Source organism: Octopus bimaculoides, chromosome 1, assembly GCF_001194135.2.
Source record: "Octopus bimaculoides isolate UCB-OBI-ISO-001 chromosome 1, ASM119413v2, whole genome shotgun sequence".
Classification (NCBI taxonomy): domain Eukaryota; kingdom Metazoa; phylum Mollusca; class Cephalopoda; order Octopoda; family Octopodidae; genus Octopus; species Octopus bimaculoides.
Window position 1 is genome coordinate 168,518,406 of NC_068981.1, and position 20,222 is coordinate 168,538,627.

The window sequence follows — 20,222 nt, forward strand, 5'->3', positions numbered from 1 at the left end:
AGGATGGACATAGATGTTCAGAAAACAACACACTGGATAAAATAATCTCTGATATATTGTGTCTGAAGAAAGTTAGGATGTTTATGGCTGGGATCTCACCAACACACATTATTATTCTAGGTGTTATTAGAAATGGTATTCGGTCTTAAAACTTCCTAGAATATATATATATATATATATATATAGGGCATGATGGGCAAATTGTTGCCATTGTTTGTTTTTGATTTTGTCAGTTTTACAGTACGGTAGGGTCAGTTGGGCACTGTCTGTGAGAAAAACAGCACCAAGACGCAATTCACTCAGCCAGAAATTGGAAACGACATGCTGTGCTAATTGGCATTCATACCAGACAATTTTTATCCCAAGCCATTAAGGGCAAGAAGAAAGACTTTTGAACAAACTCAAGCATTCCCAGTAACTGAACATGCTTTGGTTTTTCTCAGACGAGAAAAATTTCTATCAAGATCAGATGGTGAACACACAAAACAACAGCTGGCTTGCTGTGTCCCCAAAACATGTACCAAGAATGATAAAAATCAAATATCCAGTCAACACCATGGGGTTTGGAATGATCTCTGGTGATGGAGACATTATGCTTCCATTCATCTTCCCACACAGCCTCAGACTCAACATAGAGGCTTACATCAAGTGTCTGGAGGAGATAGTGCTGCCCTGAGTCAAGAGGGTGGCTGCTGGAAGACCCTATATCTGGCAACAGGACCCCGCACCATGCCACACAAGCAGTCATAACTCTCAGACAATTTCTGCAATCACAACCCCTAACATCTGGCCACCTAACTCCCCAGACTGCAACCTCCTTGATTATTATGTGTGGGGTGCAGTTGAGCAAGAGACCAACAAAACTCCTTATAATACCAAAGATGAACCAAAGGCAAGGATTATGGCAGCATTCACCAACTTAAACAAGGAGACTGTGCAGAAGAGTTGCAGGAGATTCCGAAGTTGTCTGGAGGCCATGGTTGAAACCAATGGCAATTTTACCAAAAAAATTTATTCTTTAGTATTTCAAGATATTTTTATGTAATTTTGGTAAATATATCTGTTAAATGAGATGTCAGTGTTATTTTCCTTTTTGCGTAATTTAGATGACAATTTATTCACCACACCATATATATATATATATATATATATATATATATATATATATATATATATATATATACACACAGAACTCATGTTAACTAAAGGAAAGGATAGACCAAAAGTTGAAGTGGTTAGTAAAGTTGGTAGTGTAGTATTTAGTAGATAGAGAGGTGGAGGATATACAGAAAAATAAAAGCTTAATGGTTTATAGAAGATGAAGAGATCAGGATATATAATTGAGAAAGTTGTTGGTATATAATAAATTAAACTGTTGCTGTATATAAATAGATGACAAAGTTGATAGTCTGAAAAATACAGGGGCATATAACCATTCACTATCAAGTGATACATTTCTGGATGTAGACATAATATTGATAGAAACACAGTAAATGTAAATATTGAAATATTTCATATTTGAAAATGAAGAGAAAAGTCTGAAAATTTAGTTATAAACAATACCTGTGAGACATTTTAAACATTTCATATACTGTAAAAACCCATACGCATGTGATTTTCAGGATAAAAATTGTTAAAAATAGCTTCTACTCATGTAAAATTTGAACCCCAAAGTTTTCAGAATTGCTGATATGGCCAGGGGAAAAAGGTTTTCAATTTAGTTGTATTTAACATAATTTCACCTACTTATGATTAGATTTTATTAAATTTTCATCAAATAAAAATAATTTCTGTTTAACAGGTATCACATTGAAAGCTATCAAATTACAAAGTGTTTGTGTTGTTTATAATAAACTTTATTTTACATTTCTTGCCCACAAGAGATAATATCCGATCTTTAGCATACTGCTGTATGTCTTCTCAATTCACGATCATAGGAAAAGTTGTTGAAAAGAATTATCAACAAAAACAAAGCTGATAAATATGCATAGGTGTTGCAAATTAAGTTTAATTAACAATAGACATCAGTTTGGATGACACTTTACTCAACTGAGTAAAATATGATCTGGACCGTGATTACTAGTTTGAACATCAGACTTCAAAAAGTAGTTAACCATTTAATGGTTTTAGTAAATTTATATAGAAAAAGTGAACATTATACTGTCCAGCATAAATAAAAGTAAACTTCATTATATTTAAGCTCCTATTTTTTCTGACATTAAATGAATCAACTTCTGGTATGAATGTTTACATTTTGTACGTCTTTTTTCAACAAAAAATTTCTAAAAAAATTCTGGAAACAATCTACTCATGTAATTTACACATCCCTAAAGTTCATTTTTATTTTTGTGGAAAAAAAAAAAGAAACGTTCAATTTACATGGGTTTTTACGGTAACTTTAAACATTCTACATTGTTGAGCAATTATCATCATTTAATATTATTATTTCTAAATCTCTCAAACAGAGACATCCAGTAATAGTTCTTTAAAGTAAAGGCTGTTTGTCAACATAATGTGGCTGCTCTGGAAGGAATAATGTTACTGTTGTTTTAGCCCCAAGAAACATTGTTTCTAGCTGGCTATACAACACAATATCTGTGTCCTAATTTTTTCAAACAGGAGTGCTGAGCTCCCTGTTTGAAAATATAAGGACACAAATATTGTGTCGTATAGCCAGCTAGAAACAATGTTTCTTGGGGCTAAAACTACAGTAACATCATCCCTTTCAGGACAACCACATTATGTTGGCAAATAGCCTTAACATCATCATTTAATGTCCCCTTTTCCATGTTGGCATGGGTTGAACAGTTCAACAGGAACTGATGAGCCAGAGGGTGGCACTGAACTCTAATGTCTACTTTGGCATGGTTTCCACAGCTGGATGCCCTTCCTAATGCCCCTTTACAGTATACTAGGAGGTTACCAAGTACTCACAAGACCAGGCCCCTCAATTTAGTAGGATATAGTATTAAGGAATGTGAAAGTATGACAGAGGGACAGAAGTAGATGTCCTGCTGAAGAGGGGGATTTTCACCTAAAATATCATGAAGGTCATTATGATTTAAGGGAGGACAGCAAGTCAGTAAGGTTTGTACAGGGGATACATTTGTAGTATATTGAAGAGGGGAATATGAATATGCTTGCCTTAAGTTCTCAACCCCAGGCGGATTGGAACTGCAGCGGTGCTGTTGCGACATAGGGCAAGTCTTGGGCATTTCAAACTTGGTGCAGCCCATTCATTCCCAGATCTGACAACAGTCCATTTCTTCTAGAAAGAAGAGACAGACACAAAAAAGAACTGACCCAAGTAAAGGAATGGAACTTTATTTATTGACTCTTGCCCCAAAAGGAAGAAAGGTGGAGTTGAACTCAGAGTGCAGAGAGACACAAGACAATTTGTTACCCATTGTCTGACCTCAACCATTTCATCATCTTTGATGTCAATATGGAATATCATGTAGAAAGCTTCTGTATTGAATTGATATGTTGAGTAGCTGTCGATATATGATGTACAGGAGTGAGACTACTGCAACACCAATGCAGTATGAAGAAGGAGAGACCATTGAGATATCAGTATGGTATATAAAAAATCCACACTCATAAGATGTCAATGTATTATACAGAGAATAATCTTTCAAATTTTGGGGAATGTCCAAGCTGAGAAAATTTTGCTCCAGGTGTAGCTGTATAGTTAAGAAATCTGCTTCTCAACCATATGGTTTCTGGTTCAGTCCCATTGCATGGCATCTGGGGCAAGTGCCTTTTACTTTCGTTCTAGGCTGATGACAGCTTTGTGAATAGATTTGGTAAATGGAAACTGAAAGAAGCTCTTTGTGTATATATGTGCGTTTCCTTGCCTGAACATTGCATGATAATTGGAAACAAATATCACCATCATATAAGTTGTTTACTTCATTTGCAAGCTTCCACAGAAGCATGCCTGGCCATGGGAAATATTGGTTTCAAATTTTGGCACAAGGCCAGCTGTTATGGGGAAGGGGCTAAGTCAATCACATCAACCCCAATGCTCAACTGGCACTTATTTTATTGACCCTGAAAGGATGTAAGGTAAAGTCAATCTCGGCAGAATTTGAAGTCAGAACAAAAAGACAGACAAAATGCCGCCAAGCATTTTGCCCAGCATGCTAATGGTTCTGCTCGCTTTCCACTATAGTTATGGGAAATATTACCTTCTTCGGAAGAAGGTGAGTTTGGTGATAGGAAGGGCATCCAGTCATAGAAAACCTGTCTCAACAAATTTCATCAGACCCAATTAGGCATGGAAAAGTGAATGCTAAAATGATGATGATGATGACTGATGATTGATGAGGTGATAGAATATGGTTAGATGAGTCTGTAAATAGAATGATATGTCCTATTACAGACACATTTAACAGATGCTATTAGGGAAGAAGAATAGATGTTAATAATGATGATATGCTAAGAATTTTGAATGAATTAAAATAACAATTTTATCATGAGATAATTACCAACTGCAAAAGATGGAACTGAAATATTTTAAACACGGAGACACACACACACATATATACATACATACACACAGGTACATATATATGGAGAGAGAGAGAGAGAGAGAGAGATGCTATATAATAAGCACACGCTATGCAAACATATACTACAATCTGGCAAGCTGGTAGGTGTGAATAAAAAACTTAAGTTTTAACTAGCATGCTGTATGAGAAGATACAAGTAGTTATAAAGAGCAAAACAACATAAAATGAATATGTCAAAAAGATATTGATAATGATGATGGTGATGATAATATAGCAGCTAAATATTACACTGTACCACTTGAAATATATATATATATATATACAATTGACAACCTTTTAAAATATGAAGCTTTTATTGACTCACCGGAAATCACTGTCCTCACTAGTAGGTGAACTTGGAGATGACAGAAAATTGTTTTGATGTCCATTGTGTGAAAGACAAAGAGAAACTAAATGGCAATGATCATCTGCCTCTCCTATTTCATTGCTGTCATGAGAACCACTTTCTTCTGAACCGACTGACACATCATCTTGATCATCAAGATTTAGATTGGAGAAACATCTCTGTGTCATGTTGTGATGGTTTTGGAAATTAGAATGACTATGTGGCAGTGTTGGATCTTCAAGAGCAGACAGATTGGAGTTGCTGCTAGATGCACTCAAATCGTTTGTAGCACAATTTGTTAATTGCGTTTTGGAAGGAGCTGATCCATTAGAATTCATTTGGAGCAAATCTCCTGTCGGACTGGGGCAAGCAGAGTCAACATCATCGGCATAAGGGATTTCACTCAGTGAAAACTCAAAGCCCATTGCACCAGTTGAGCTACCAGCACTGTTCAAGTTTTGCTCTAAGTTTGGGGTGGTAGTGGAGGCCAAGTCAAAATCAAGAAACTCCATGTCCATTGCACTAGTAGAACTGCCAGCACTATTCAAATTTTGTTCCGAGTCTAAATTTGGGGTGGTTGTGGAGACAATGTCAAAATCAAGGAAATCTACTTCTGGAGACATCACAGCATCATCAGAAGTTTGGCAGCTGTTTGTTGCTCCACTTAATGGTAATTGCATTGCAGTGAAAGAGTTATGGCACTGGGGAATTTTGACACCACCATCAAGGATTGAGTGGCTGTCATGGCTGTTTTCAGAGCACCCAACTTCTTTTGCAGGTTTCTTTAGACAGTTGCTTTGCAGATGGTTATCACTGGTACATAATAACAATGTAGGAGGGGAGGTGGCAGAAGAGGGAGATGTCGATGGAGATGACTGAGTAGAAGGAGATGATGACAGTAACGAAGAAGAAACTTTCAGGACATCAGTACATTTTATCACAGAACTACCAGGTTCACGCTTTACACTATTACTATCACCAAATCCAGTCAAACCAACATAGCTATTTTCACTACACTTAGAGTTATTGCAAGCACTAATTGAGGGACTGGGAAAAGAGAGTTGGTTGTGCTTTTTATGATCACAATTTTTAAAATAATTACTATTAGGAAAATGGCTATAACTGGGTTCATGGCTTGATATTGCCATGTCATTTATACTAGCAACAATCTGTTGGTTATTGGTTTCATTGATGTCACTACTGGTCAGAGACGAAGATGAATCTGTGGAATCAGTAGAACTTGACATGAGACGGCTAGTCTGTACAGGGGGAAAATCTGCTTCAATAAAATCTCCAAAATCTTCTTCCCGATTGTCTATAGACCCTGTTCCTGAAGAACCTAAATTGTTTGAGCGAAAGTTATTTGAGTTTAAAGTGGTGTTGCTACAACCAACAGTAGCAGAGCTCTCTTCTACACAAGTCCCAATCTGACTCTTATAATTATTATCTTTATTATAATGCACAACATTGTCTGGATCACAGTAAGAGTAGCTGGGGCAGAGAAGTTCAGTTTCCAACTCAAAAGACTCGCCTGATCCACAGCAACCTTCAAAGCTGTTGCAAGCCCGACAGCAGTCTTGCAATGAAGAAATGAACCGGTTTTTTTGAAACTTACATTGCAAGTTGTAAAGTGCTTTGCATTTCTTGCCCACTAACTTACTGCTAGTGGTGGTATTGGTGTTTGTGCAATTGTTGCAATTAATACAAGAAGATACAACTGTTCCTGCAGCACCGGAGGCAGAATTCATCATGTTGCTATTGTTTTCATATTTTAAAGATTTACACGTGTGCTGTTGTTGCTTGGCGTTTTTCAACTTTGATTGAATCAACAAGTCCGATTTTGATGCAGAAGCCACATCAAGGCTACCTTCATAATTTACCAAGTCACTAACAGCCGAATGTTTCTTTTGGTTTTGATTCTCAACATGCTGCAGCTGGGACATCTTAGTGATGGTCTTGAAATCTGGAGTCATTATGAGACCATTAGTTTGTTGAAGAGTGTAACACTTGGAGGAACAAGGCATATTACCATTAATAGGCCCATTTACTTGAACCAGAGGGCCTTGTTTGAAAAGGGTGCAATTACTATAAGGCATCATTGTTGTTGGTATTGTTGAAGTAGTAGTAATAGTGCTTGTAGTTATAGTGGCAGCAGCAGTGTCAGCCATCTGTGCGGAAGAAATCGTATCACTTTTACTCAGTAATGATTTCGATAGCTTTGGTTGGTGCAACTTCACTGAAGTGGAGCTATCTTTCTGGATCACCGAAGAGAAAGTGTTTCGCCTGTTATCAGAAGTACTGTAATTGTTATGGACAGGGATATTGATCTGCTGCTGGCTATGGTGATGGTGATGATGATGATGATGACTATGGTGGTTCTGGCTGTGATATCGGGGAAGATGGTAATGGTAAGAAGGGTTTGGATCGCTACTGGTTTCTTTTGGCCGTGCTGCCTGCAAATTGTTAACAACTGTCTCACAGTTTTCATTGTTTGAGGCACTGACAGGTTGAAGAGGTGAGCAGCTTTGCCATTTTGGTACAATTCCTGGGTTTGGATCTGTACTTGCCAGGGAAGGTAAGGAATCATGCAAAGAGATTTCACAGTTACCACTAGCTCCATTACATGATGGTTCTGTAACAGGGTTTTTAGAGTGAAAATCACCTATGGCATGGAAGTTTTGGGGATCGCTTTTTCTTTCTCTACCAGCACTGCTACATTCATCCTCGAAAGAGCTGTTGTTATTGTAATAACTAATGCGATTATTGTTGTTGTTGTTGTTTTGGGAGCGACTGTGGCTATCTAAAATGCTTGCTGGGGTGATGCCATCAGTTTGGCTCTGAGGCAAAGAATAAAAGTCAAAATTTGAATTATCCAAGCCATTCTCACTTGTAGCAATCACCTCATCTTCTATGCTGTTATCATAATCACTATTCCCCACAGCTTCCTTTGTAGAGTTGCCCATCCTTTGGTATAAACTACATCTTTCAATGATACCAGGTGATGCTGTGGAGTCAGCAGTAATTAATGGTGGGATATGTGCACAGGGAAGAGTGTTCTCCATCGCTTACTGACAAAAGTGGGCATTACACAGAACTTACGGACTCTCCAGTTAGTAACAGCATCCAAATCTGAAATTCAGAAAAGAGAACAGGTGAGCAGATTGAAATGGAGAAAAAAACCAAAAAAAAACCCCATAATTTAAATCACTATATAAATAATATAATTAAGAATTTAGAGTGTGTTGTGTGTGTGTGTGTGTGTGTGTGTGTGTGTGTGTGTGCGCATGCATCTGTTTCTGTATCTATTTGTGTATCTATATACATCCCCAACATAATGAGTTCACATTATATAACATAAGTAATTTTTCTTTTAACCTTAGTCTATCTTTATTCAACATTATCTTGAAAGTAATCAAAGAAGAAAAAGATCCCATAACATTTAAATGGTGCCTGGACTAGAAACCTCAGAAAACCAACACCACTAAGATACATTTTAGCCAACAATACTTCTCAACAAGTGGACTAGGGTATACCAAGACCTAACTTAAAACTTCACAAGATAATGCTATTATGTCAGGCATAATGGCTCCTGGAAAAGACACACAAAGCTATTTGCTCTATTGGCAATAATCTTCCATTCCTGCATAACTGTTGATTGGTTACTGGCAAGAAGGGCATCTAGCGAAGAAAAAAATCCCATGGAAGCACAGAATGCAAAGCGGTTATACATGCATACATACATACAAATACTCATTAATGTTTGGATATGTGTGTGTGTGTGTGTATTTATAGACACAAATTCCATAAAATTATAATAGAATTTTTTTAAACATTGAATAGATGTGGTAAAATATGAACCAAAGGAGGTCCATAGGCAAAAAATGATTCAGAACCACTAGTTTAGAGCATTGCTCCTCAACCTGAGAGGTAACATGCTCTTAATGGGGTGCATGCTGTGAAGTCACAATATATCTATCAAGTGAAGTCATCGTTGTGGCCAATGACAGTACTGCCTGATTGACACCTAGGCTTGTTGCCTTTCATCCTTTTGTGTGTGTTGGGGGTGGGGCAGTAAAATAAAGTACCATTCAAGTACTAGGGGTCAACTTGTTCTTCCCCTCAAAATTGTTGATCTCGTGCCAAGATTAGAAATAATTATTCACAGTGTTTTCAACATTAGAAATAATCACAATAGGATTAAATATGGTAATTAGGAAAGTATATTAGAGGCAAGCTAACATCTGCTGGGGAAACAACTTTGTGCACTTTTGAATAATTACCTGTTGTCAGAGGAGATATAGTCATTGTTCTTACTTGTTAATCCTGTGGTAACTAGTTTACAACAAAAAATGTTACGAAAAATCCTTGACTGTAGACTATACTTTCATTAAGGACGACTAAGAAAGTATATCTTCGGAGTTGTCTCCCTTGATTGTCTAACAAGCGAGCAATATTAGCTAACCCCCTAATATTCCCCCCAAATCACTGCAATTTAATTAATATCTCTGATACTGGAAACGTTGAAAATAATTAAACCAACCTCTTTTATGAATATTTTAAGTTACACTTCATCATGAATGTCTGGTTAAAAATAAGACTCAACATGGTTGCTTGACCTGCTCTAAACAGCCGTCAAATCTCCGTTAAATGATAACCTACCATTTTAAAAAGAGCAGGAAGATCTTGATATTCTTGGACCTGGTGTAAAGGTTTACAACAGTGGAAATGATACCCAAAAGAGATAGGGTAATGTTAAACTGAAAAAACAAATTCTGTTACATATCTTACAACATTACTAACATTACCTAAGTTATTTATCTGCTAAGGACCCACCTACATCTCAGAAACAGAACTGTCACATTATGAAATAAATCAATGAGATTAATGAAGTCTATGTTAAGAGGTTGGCACTCCGTCGCGAGTTCCAGTTGATCCGATCAACGGAACAGCCTGCTCGTGAAATTAACGTGCAAGTGGCTGAGCACTCCACAGACATGTGTACTCTTAACGTAGTTCTCGGGGAGATTCAGCGTGACACAGCTGACCCTTTGAATTACAGGCACAACAGAAACAGGAAGTAAGAGTGAGAGAAAGTTGTGGTGAAAGAGTACAGCAGGGTTCGCCACCATCCCCTGCCGGAGTCTCGTGGAGCTTTAGATATTTTCGCTCAATAAACACTCAACGCCCAGTCTGGGAATCGAAACCGCGATCCGATGACCACGAATCTGCTGCCCTAACCACTGGGCCATTGCGCCTCCACATGTTAAGAGGAGGTCCAAAACAACAGAAATGCTTGTATGATGAAGATGACTGCACATAGTCCAAATATATTTCAAATTAGATTTTTGATGCTCACTCACAACATTAAAATCATTAACGTTTTCTAACGAAGTTATAAATAGTTAGTCTCCTTGTCATAAATCTGTGTTTAGACAGATCTCCCCGCCCCCACAAACATGCATACATTCTAACATTTCTATCACTTCTTGCATTGCACCTACATTTAAATGAACTATTCTGAAAAAAACAGGTGATATAGTAAAAAAAAAAAAAAAGAAAAAGCTTGACAAGAATAAAGGAATAAAAGAACAGAAAGAGCTTATATTCTACACTACTTCTCCCCCCACTCGATATACCAACTGTACAGCTAACAGGATAGGTGCTCACTGCTGTAATGCAATATTTGATGATGAGTGACATTTTTCCTTACTGCATATTCAATAACTGCTAGTCATTTTGATTGAGAGGATTAATTATACTTATAATAACCAACACCAGACTAAAGCTAGGTCTCTATATTGCTTTTATTTCAAACCGTCCAATTGCTACTGGATGTCATTTTCAGCCATTCTAAGTTTACAATTTTCTTAGGCACCCTTGTATCTAATTTCTAGTAGTCTTTGAGGGTGAAGGCACATGGCTCAGTGGTTAGTGTTGGGCTCACGATCATGAGGTAGTGAGTTCGATTCCATGTACTAGGCTGTGTTGTGTTCTTGAGTAAGACACTTTATTTCATGTTGATCCACTTCACTCATCAGTAGAAATGAGTTGTGATGTCACTGGTGCCAAGCTGTATCAGCCTTTGCCTTTCCTTTGGATAACATCGATGGCATGGAGAGGGGAGGCTGGTATGCTGGTCTTCCACAAACAACTTTGTCCGGACTTGTGCTTTGGAAGGGAGCTTTCTAGCTGCAATCCCATGGTCATTCATGACCAAAGTGGGGTCTTTATCTTATCCTTGAAGAATAAACTATCTACCTTCCCTTTCTAAATCCTGGCATCTTTCGTTTCCTCACTGCCCAACATTCTTACCCTCTATAAACCATGAATTCTATGTATCTTTTACTAAAATATTCTAAAATAGCTTTCTGGGTGAAGTTGGTTTGTTCCCCTGCCCACCATTTCCATCACATATAGTCCTTCCTTCCCCACTAACTGAACATAACTTTTTTGGCTTCAGGCATTGATTCTTTCTACATTTACTTTCCAATTGTAGTTTCTCCCCATTTGTTTGCCTGGCTGACCCTACACACCCTCTCATCCAGCCTTTCCCACTTCACTGCATTTCATTTCATTTCATTTCCCCATTTACTTGTTTACAACCAAAGTGACACCACTACTTTTTTTCTCTCTTTGTCACAACCCTCTTTATAGTAAACTCAGCAAACCAGTTGTCACTGATGCAGACCATCTTCATTGGAATTGGGATTTTACGATGTAAACTGGACTAGATGACTTAGTGTCAGCATATTCAATGCATTGAGCATTCAAACACTAACTAAAAAAATATGGTTAAGAAAAATTTTGTCAAGTTCTGTTGAGCTCAATATAAATATATTTGTTCTAAATACTGATTAATATACAAATAATGTGAAAAATTACAATTATTTTAGGAAATCAATCCAGACTTTCAAAATTTAAAGATAGGTACAAGCATGGGTGTGTAACTAAGAACTAGATTTTAGTATGTGTTCAATCCCACTACATAGCACCTTGGCCAAGTGTCTACTACTAAAGGCCTGGGCTAACCAAGCAATGCCTTGTGAGTAAATTTTATAGATAGAAACTGTGCGGAAGCCCATTATATATATATATACACATATATATATAATGTGTGTGTGTGTGTATGTTTCTGTGTTTGTCCTACCACTGCTTAACACCTGATATTGGTTTGTTTACATCCTCATAACCTAGTGGTTTGGTAAAAGCACCAACAGGATAAGTGTCAGATTTGACTTAAAATTTAAGCACTGGGTTGAGTTTGTTTGGCTAAACTCTTAAAAGGTGCAATTCTACTATTGCAAAAAATATAAAAAAATAACAATAAAAAACAGTACATATCTTTAAACAGAGCATTACAGGTTGAAATGGAAATATTAAATTTAGTTATGAAAGCAATGTACCACAACAGAAAGTGGAATCCGGAATGCTGGCAAAATGATGATAAAATTGATACAGAACATTTGACACGCATGCATTTGTGAGCATAGTAGGCCTGTCTGTCTCCATACTGAACCTACCCAACATTCCTCATAGTAGCATTCTAAACTTAAATCTTAATGAGACTTTCTCCTCACTCCCACAAATCCTCAATTAAAAAAAGAGAAAATAAAAGAATTGCATCAAACATCAGTTTTCCCTTAACAGCCATATATCTTTTGTAGAAAGATTTCCACAGGTAAATCCCCCCATAAATCTGATTGCATATAATAGCCTAAATTAGTCATCAAAATAATTGATTTTTTTTTTGTTTTAATTAGAATTGCTTAATAGTGAAACTATATTTTGATTTGCAGAATATTTTAATAAATTCTTTGGATTCCATTCCAACCATACTACAGAGAGGAAGATAGAGAATTAAGTTGCAAATTTAAAAAAAGGATGGAATGTTGAACAATTTTAGAAAATAAAAAAAAAGTTTCACTTAGATATTTGAAGTTAAATCAAATTTCTTTGAATTCAAATAATTTTAATTTTCAACAATTACTAGAGTCAGTGTTAATTCAAATAGACTTTGATAGTCCAACCCATGTCAGCATGAAAAATGGACATTAAACGATGATGATGATATATACTTTTTACAAGATTTTATCAGAATCACATAAGATCCAATATGTAAATATCAGATGTTGGATTACTTTAACCCATTTCCAGTTTACATCCACATGGTTTGACCAGTACCTTGTGACAGGAATTTGAGACGGAAACTGTATGGTAACTTCTTGTGGATGTGTGAGTGTGTATACTGGTATAAATCACTAAGTCAAGCAAGGGTACCTTGTGGTAAATTCATCCCTAAATAGACATAATACACAAGCAAGCTTAACTATTCAATTAAAAATAGATCAATGAGTACCAGACTAAGTACTGTGATCAACATAATTTACTAAAATCCTTGAAGACTGTGCCCCAGTAAAGACTCAACTTGTCTTGTAATGGTATTCACCCAGGAGGGGTTAAGCTGGCTCCCATTGAGTTCACTGCATCACTGGTCAAGGCAATCCATGCAGTTGTGCTGAAGCCATTCCCAATTCCAGTGATGAATGCCAAAGACTCAAGAGCCAGAAGTGAGCTTCATATCTGCTTTGACTGTTGCGTGCCATGTCTTCAGCTGACCACTTCTCCACTTACGCTAACCCATGGAAGGATCTGGTAGTATTGCCTTCTGGATGAGTTCATCATGCAATATGTAACCAAACCACTGTAGTCTCCTTGTCAGAAGAGTGCTCTCAAGAGGTGAGAAACCGTAATGAGCATAAAGTTGTCAGTTCGAAACGCAGTCTGAGATATGCAACCTACTGATTAAAAAGAGTCCAAGAATAACTGTAGTTAATCAGAGAACCCACACGTTAATAAACTTATGAAACAGAAACAGGATACACAACTCCATTTGGGCACGTTTGCATATATATGTGCCAAATGTTTTAAGCAGTCTTTCAATAATTTTCTTCCTAATCCAAAACAATGATAACTAAAATAGTCTGATAGACTACAAGAAAGTTATTTATATGTTTGTATGCAATTATCATTATTCTCATTATTATTATTATTATTATCATAATATTTTTTTGCTTTATTTTCAATTAAAGTGGAACACTCACATTAATAGTTTTGACAAGTAGCTGAAAGATTTCAATATATTTCAAAACTGCCTTAGTTTTTTTTTTTGGAAAATTTTTGCTTTGCAAGGAGAGCAGTGCTTTTCCTGAATGTAATAATAGATTAGGTCTTGAATGAAGAAGGAAAGAAATGGAGAGAAAAAAAAAAAAAAAAAAAAAAAAAAAAAAGCAAGAACAAAGTTTCTATTGATCGGTAGATGAAAACATAACTGAATAGCCAGTGAAAAAGGTCAGGATGAATCCCACCAGTTTTGTGTTTTACTTTTTGTTGGCTGTGCAATTAGAAGTTTTGATAAGAACAATAAGTTTCCAGACGTATATTGTAATAGAGGTTATTAGATCTCATTTGAATATCTTCAGGCAGAAACCACAATGAATAATAGTAATGAAAAAAAAAAATTTTAAGTGAAAAAAATTACATCGAATTTTTCTATACAAGCTTCAATTGATTTTTTTTCCCCCTTTGTGTAGTTTTTTTTACATGTGTTTTCTCCTAGGTAAGCATGAATAGTTGTTTTAAGAAAAAAAAGATAAAAAAATTATGCTTGCAATATAAATTGCTGGAGCATCTATTTTTTTTTACAGCTGGAAGTTGAAAAGTATTCTACACAAGTTACTTGCTGTTAGCTCGGTAGACTGATATAAAAACAATGAAGCATCTTGATGTGGGCTGTAACACAATTGTTGTGATGAGATTTAAAATTATGATCATGCAGTAAGTAACCTCTAAGGTTTTAAGACAATGATTCAGCATAGAATTCTCAACTCTGTATTTTGTGGTCAGATACCCTTCTCAATGCCAATCAGTCAACTGTATAGAAGGGATTCTCATCTATTTTACCGATATTATTATCATTATTTAACATCCAATTTTCCATACTTGTATGGGTCAGAAAGAATTTAGTGAGACAGCTGGCTGGATGCCCTTCCTGTTGCTAACCCTCACTTGTTTCTAATCAAGGTGATATTTACCAATGGTTAGATACATTTTTCATGAAAGACTGGAAGCAAACAGCGTAATTTGCAGGATGGTGATGTCTGTTTACAACCATCACATGATGTCAAAGATACAACACACACACACACCACATGATGGGTTTCTTTTAGTTGCCATCTACCAAATCCAGTTACAAGCTCACAAAGCTTTGGTTGACAAGGGTCTATAACAGAGGACACTAGCCCAAGGTGGGACATAATGGGCCTGAACCCAAACTACATGGTTGGAAAGCACACCTCTAAACCATATAGCCACCCCTACACTTACATATATATGTATATGGGCACACGACTCAGTGGTTAGGGTGTTGCACTCAATCACTAGATCATGATTTCAATTCCTAGACTGGGTGGTGCATTGTGTTCTTGAGCAAAATAATTAATCTCATGTTGCTCTGCAATCATTTCAATACCTGATGCATGGTACACAGTGCACCTGTTCAGGCAATGTTGATTTGATAGAGAGAGTGAGCTAATGTGCAGCACAAACATTTGATCACTATAAGCAAATCATTTGTACAGGTCGTTCGGCAAAAGCTGAACACTCAGACATCGTCTTCAACAAGAGAGTCCATCATATATCTATATAATGATTATCAAAATAAGACGCAGTCCTCTTTAGGTAACAAATATATATCAATAACTTCTCAAAAATTGCACCCTGAAATGAATAAGTATGACTCGGGCAGGTATCTAGATAAGAGTTCATATCCCACTGCATGCAGCCCTGTTTGATGGTACTAAGATACTCGAATGATTCAGTTGATCCAACTGGAGAGTAGATAAGTAACCATCTTGAGAAAGATGGTCCAAGACAAGAGATATATTGACTATTCAATGTTAATGAATCCACTCCAAGAACTGATCAGATGGTTCAGTAATTATAAAGATTAACATTTTCTTAGGGATAACACAAACAGACCATTGCGTGATCCATAAATTGTATAGTCTACTAAAGGCAGGGGCATCCTTTCTTTTGAGAAGTAGGCTGCACAACATGAATAATTCAAGGTAATTTTTCATTAGGTGTTCAATTCAGAAAGGTTTGTATGCTGCAGGTTACCCATAACTGGGCAAGATAATGTTAAACTAGGTGATGTGTTAGGCTTAGCCAATGGCAACAAGAACAGTTGCAATGTTTTATTGACTCCAGCACCAGAAAGGTTATCTTAGAAGGTTTAGAGGCTCCTTGCTGACCTTGACTTTCATTTCTCTGTGTAGAATGTCATCCAGCTCCAAAATCCCTAGATATCTATAGCCACTACTGTCGGGTTCACCCATGGTCTCTCCTGATGGTAATCACAAACCTCTGCAGGCTGCTTTCTTCTCTCTTTTCATATTAAGTACTGAGCATTTGGTAATCCCAAGTTCCATACTGATGTCCCTACCACACTGTTGGACTGTTTCGGTTAAGGAATCTATCTGTTTTTCAGATTTCCCAAACAATTTCAGGTCATCCATAAACAGAAGATGGTTCAATGATGGGCCTTTCTTCCCACATCCGTAACCCATCTTAACTTTCCTAAGTGTCATTGTTTAGAGGTTTAGAGGCTGCAAGAGCTGCTGTAGAATCAACTTAGCAGCAGCAGCAGACTAGCATCCTATCAAAAGGCAGCTTCCTTTCTCATCCACTTAACTCTGGAGAGACCAGAGTTGAATTCTAGTCTTGTTGATCCTTGCGAGCAATAATTTTATAAAAGTAAGACATAATAGTTTTCTTTGCAGATTGATGGCAAATATGATGTGATTCAACTGAAGATTTTCATAATATTGGTAAATATTTGAATGGCTACTTGGTTATGTACGTTTATTGATAGAGATGGAATTATAAATGTGGCAAGGTTATGTGATCAGTGTTTACTGATGTGAATAATTTGCTTAAAAGCAATACTAGAAAACAATCAACTAATTAGTAACAGAGTCTGAAATTAGTTGGTTCTGACTACAGTTCTGGCAATGTAGATTAATTGTCTATAGCTTAACCTTGGCAGCAGTAAGAGTAGACAGGAAGCTGGTAATTAGTAAAGTGGGCTTTATATAAGGGATAGCTTTTATAATGTCATGTAACAGAGGAAATGTATAGCTGCAGACAGCAAGTGACATTTAACAAAGATAGTTTTTAGAACTGCAGACCAAGTTTGAGATTAGAGAAAGAAGAGTTTCTTTAGATAGCAAACAACATTAGAAGTGGAATGCTGAGGAAGACTGAACAGTAGGATAGAAGAGAAAGAAAGAGGAGGATGGAGGTGTGGTGGTGGTAGTGGTGAAAGTAAACAAAAAGAAAGATGTGCATTTTGATGATAGATGAAAAGATATATATATATATATATATATTTATTTATTTATAAAGAGCTGATGAAATTCCTGATTGTATGAAAGAATTAACCTGAAAGTTTGTAATAGTGTAACAATGAAAAACAGACAGGATCTTACAAATATTGCAAAACACATAATGGTACTTTTATACCATGGGCTATAAATATATTGAAGAGAGACCAAAGGTTGCAAAAGTGCAAGTAGTAGTATGCCTGTCATGATTACAGAAGATGTGCGGTTCAAACCCCAGGTAGCTTTTAGCCTTTTTCCATCTGAGGGGTTTTTAACCTAATATATTACAAGCTAGTACGGACAGCTGTAGTTGCTTTCAGATACACCATTAAATGATTTATTCACACACACACTAAAGTTGCAATGAATGGCTGCAAAATAATTGTAAATGGTAATGAGGAATCAATTGTATTGAGACTGAAATTGTCTACAACATTACTGAGATGTTCAGTAGTCACAGCGATAGAGAAGACAAACGTCTCTGGTGGTTGCTTTAGCCCACTATTAATTTAATTGTATTATATATAAAGTGAGAGGTTATTTTCAAAGTCTGAAATGATACATAAAAATCCTTGTCAATGTTATTTATAGATACAAAAAATACATCTACTGGAGAAGAGAAACTACACTGTTAGCTTCAGAATCATCACTGTCATTTAGCATCTGTTTTCCATGCTGGCATGGATTAGATGGTTTGACTGGAACTGTAAGCTGGAGAGCTGTACTAGGCCCCACTCTAGTTTGGCTTGATTTCTATGGCTGGATGCCCTTCCTAAAACATAATGAAAATAATAAAATGTGCTATAACAGAGCAAATCAAAGTATAGTTGTTTGTCTCCAAGATTAGTCCTGCCTGAACTGACATAGGATGAAAGGCATGAACTGTCTGTTGTATTTTCAGCGAAAGTGTATCTCAGATCATATCATCCAATGCATTTGCTTTTCAACATGTTAGAGTATGATCAAAGGAAGAATTGGCTATTATTTCTAGTAAAATCAGCCTCAAGCAGTAATACAATTATCCCTTGTGGGTAAAAGTTTTCGTGCCACATGGGTAAATATATTCTGCTTGATCAGATGTTATACAATCCTCAAGCTTTATCAAAAATATTCTAGAGTACTTTTTTACACAGCTTTGCAGTGTATTGCCACAGAAAGTTATGCCATCTCTGCTAGAAAATCACTAGAAGCATGTGTAATGCATCAATGGATAGAGAGCAATATGCCCAATGACACCAAATCTAAGAAGAGATTTTATCAATGACAATTCCAAAGTTTAATACCTTTTAATGATGTATATACATTTAGTATGATACACAGATAGCAATTTTAATTTAATGCGGATTCAATTGCTGAGAAGAGGGTTATATGTATATTATGCAATGGTAGAGTGGGGTGTAATGAAAGAATAAACAAATTGTGATGCTTGCTACACATAACATTATTTATTCCATATTTTGGCATATAACTAAGGGGGACAAATAGTAAAATACATCAAATTAATGGGGGCAAATGACAGAGGAAGAGCTAAGAATCACTGAAATAGAGGCCACTTCATTGCCTGCTCAGAACTAGATTTAAATGCAACTAGCAAGTTCTGTAAAGCCATAGTTTGGTATAGTAATAATAGTGACTGCGAAGGAGGGTAGTTTTAAAGTTGCTATTGGACCAAGTCTGTCCTGATTGAGTAAGCTTCTAATTAAAGAAGATTTCAACTGTGACCACCCAGTTGTTTTCTGGAAAGTGCATCTGAGACAGCAGTACCAGTGTGTTCTTCCACTTCCTTTTATTTTAGATGGTAAGGTGTGATATAAGGGAGATTTGACTGCTATTTATAGTAAGTTGTGTAACCTTACAGAGGTTACTTAATTTTTCTGTGTTCATTAGAAAGGAGACTCTAGTGATGTGACAATATGTCAACAGAAAAGGGTTATATGATAGTGAAAGTAGAAATAAGATAGTGAAAGTAGAAATAATGGGACAATTCAGATATTTAAGAACAGGGCCAATTTATAAGATACATTGTGTAATAGTAGTGGTGTTTAATGCGCTAATGCAGCACTGGCACAGGTGCTTTTTAAGTGGCACCAGCACAAATTCTGTTTGACCCATGCAAGCACAGAAAAGTGCACATTAAGACAAAACAACTTATCTAACCATATGTAGTAATGTTTGCAGAATATAAGTTAAATTGTTATGAGGAATTGGAGGTCCATATCTTTGGCTCTTACTCTTGTACCAAACTGTTAAATATAAACAGAAGCAAAAGTTACAGAAAAAACAAACAAACAAAAAAAGCGCTAGTGATGACTAGTGAAGGTATAAATAAATACCCCAGCCTTGTATCCAATCATATTCAAATGCCTGAATATAAAATTGTAGCTTAAAGGTAAAATAGATGACGTGCAAGTAAAAATACGGTTTTAATTAAGCTTAATTAAGCTGGAGATTACTAGAAGCAGCCGAGAAGTCCTGTTAGTTAAATAATAAAAATCACTGGTGTTGGTAGTGGTGGTGCAGTAAGAGAGGTGGTGGGGGAAGGCAGCAAGTGGCATTATGATAATTGAAGTTCACAGTGGCAGAACATCTGATGCTGTTAACAAAGAAATAATCACTTTGGATTAAAAACAATATGAAAAGACAAATAGTGGCAAGTGTTTCAAGTAATCCAATGCCTAAAATCTAGTTTTAATTACACACACATAGCTGTGTGTATGTGTAAGAGTTCGTCAAACGATTTGATAAATCCACTTGCTGTGTAGTAATGAAGGATCTAAAGTTCCTGGTCTTTGCTGAGTGAGTGAGTGAGTGAGTGAGTGAGTGAGTGAGTGAGTGAGTGAGTGAGTGAGTGAGTGAGTGAGTGAGTGAGTGAGTGAGTGA

At 36.4% G+C, this 20,222-nt stretch overlaps 1 protein-coding gene across 2 annotated transcripts in view; it reads right to left on the reverse strand.

Moving 5' to 3' along the window:
• Positions 1-20,222, reverse strand: part of LOC106883282 (serine-rich adhesin for platelets) — a 76,501-nt gene that overhangs the window by 21,357 nt on the left and 34,922 nt on the right. For both annotated transcript variants that reach the window (XM_052972596.1, XM_052972591.1), the window contains exon 2: positions 4,879-8,028. In XM_052972596.1, the coding sequence (XP_052828556.1) occupies positions 4,879-7,961 (3,083 nt within the window). In that variant the 5' untranslated portion in view covers positions 7,962-8,028. The remainder of the gene's footprint in view (positions 1-4,878; positions 8,029-20,222) is intronic.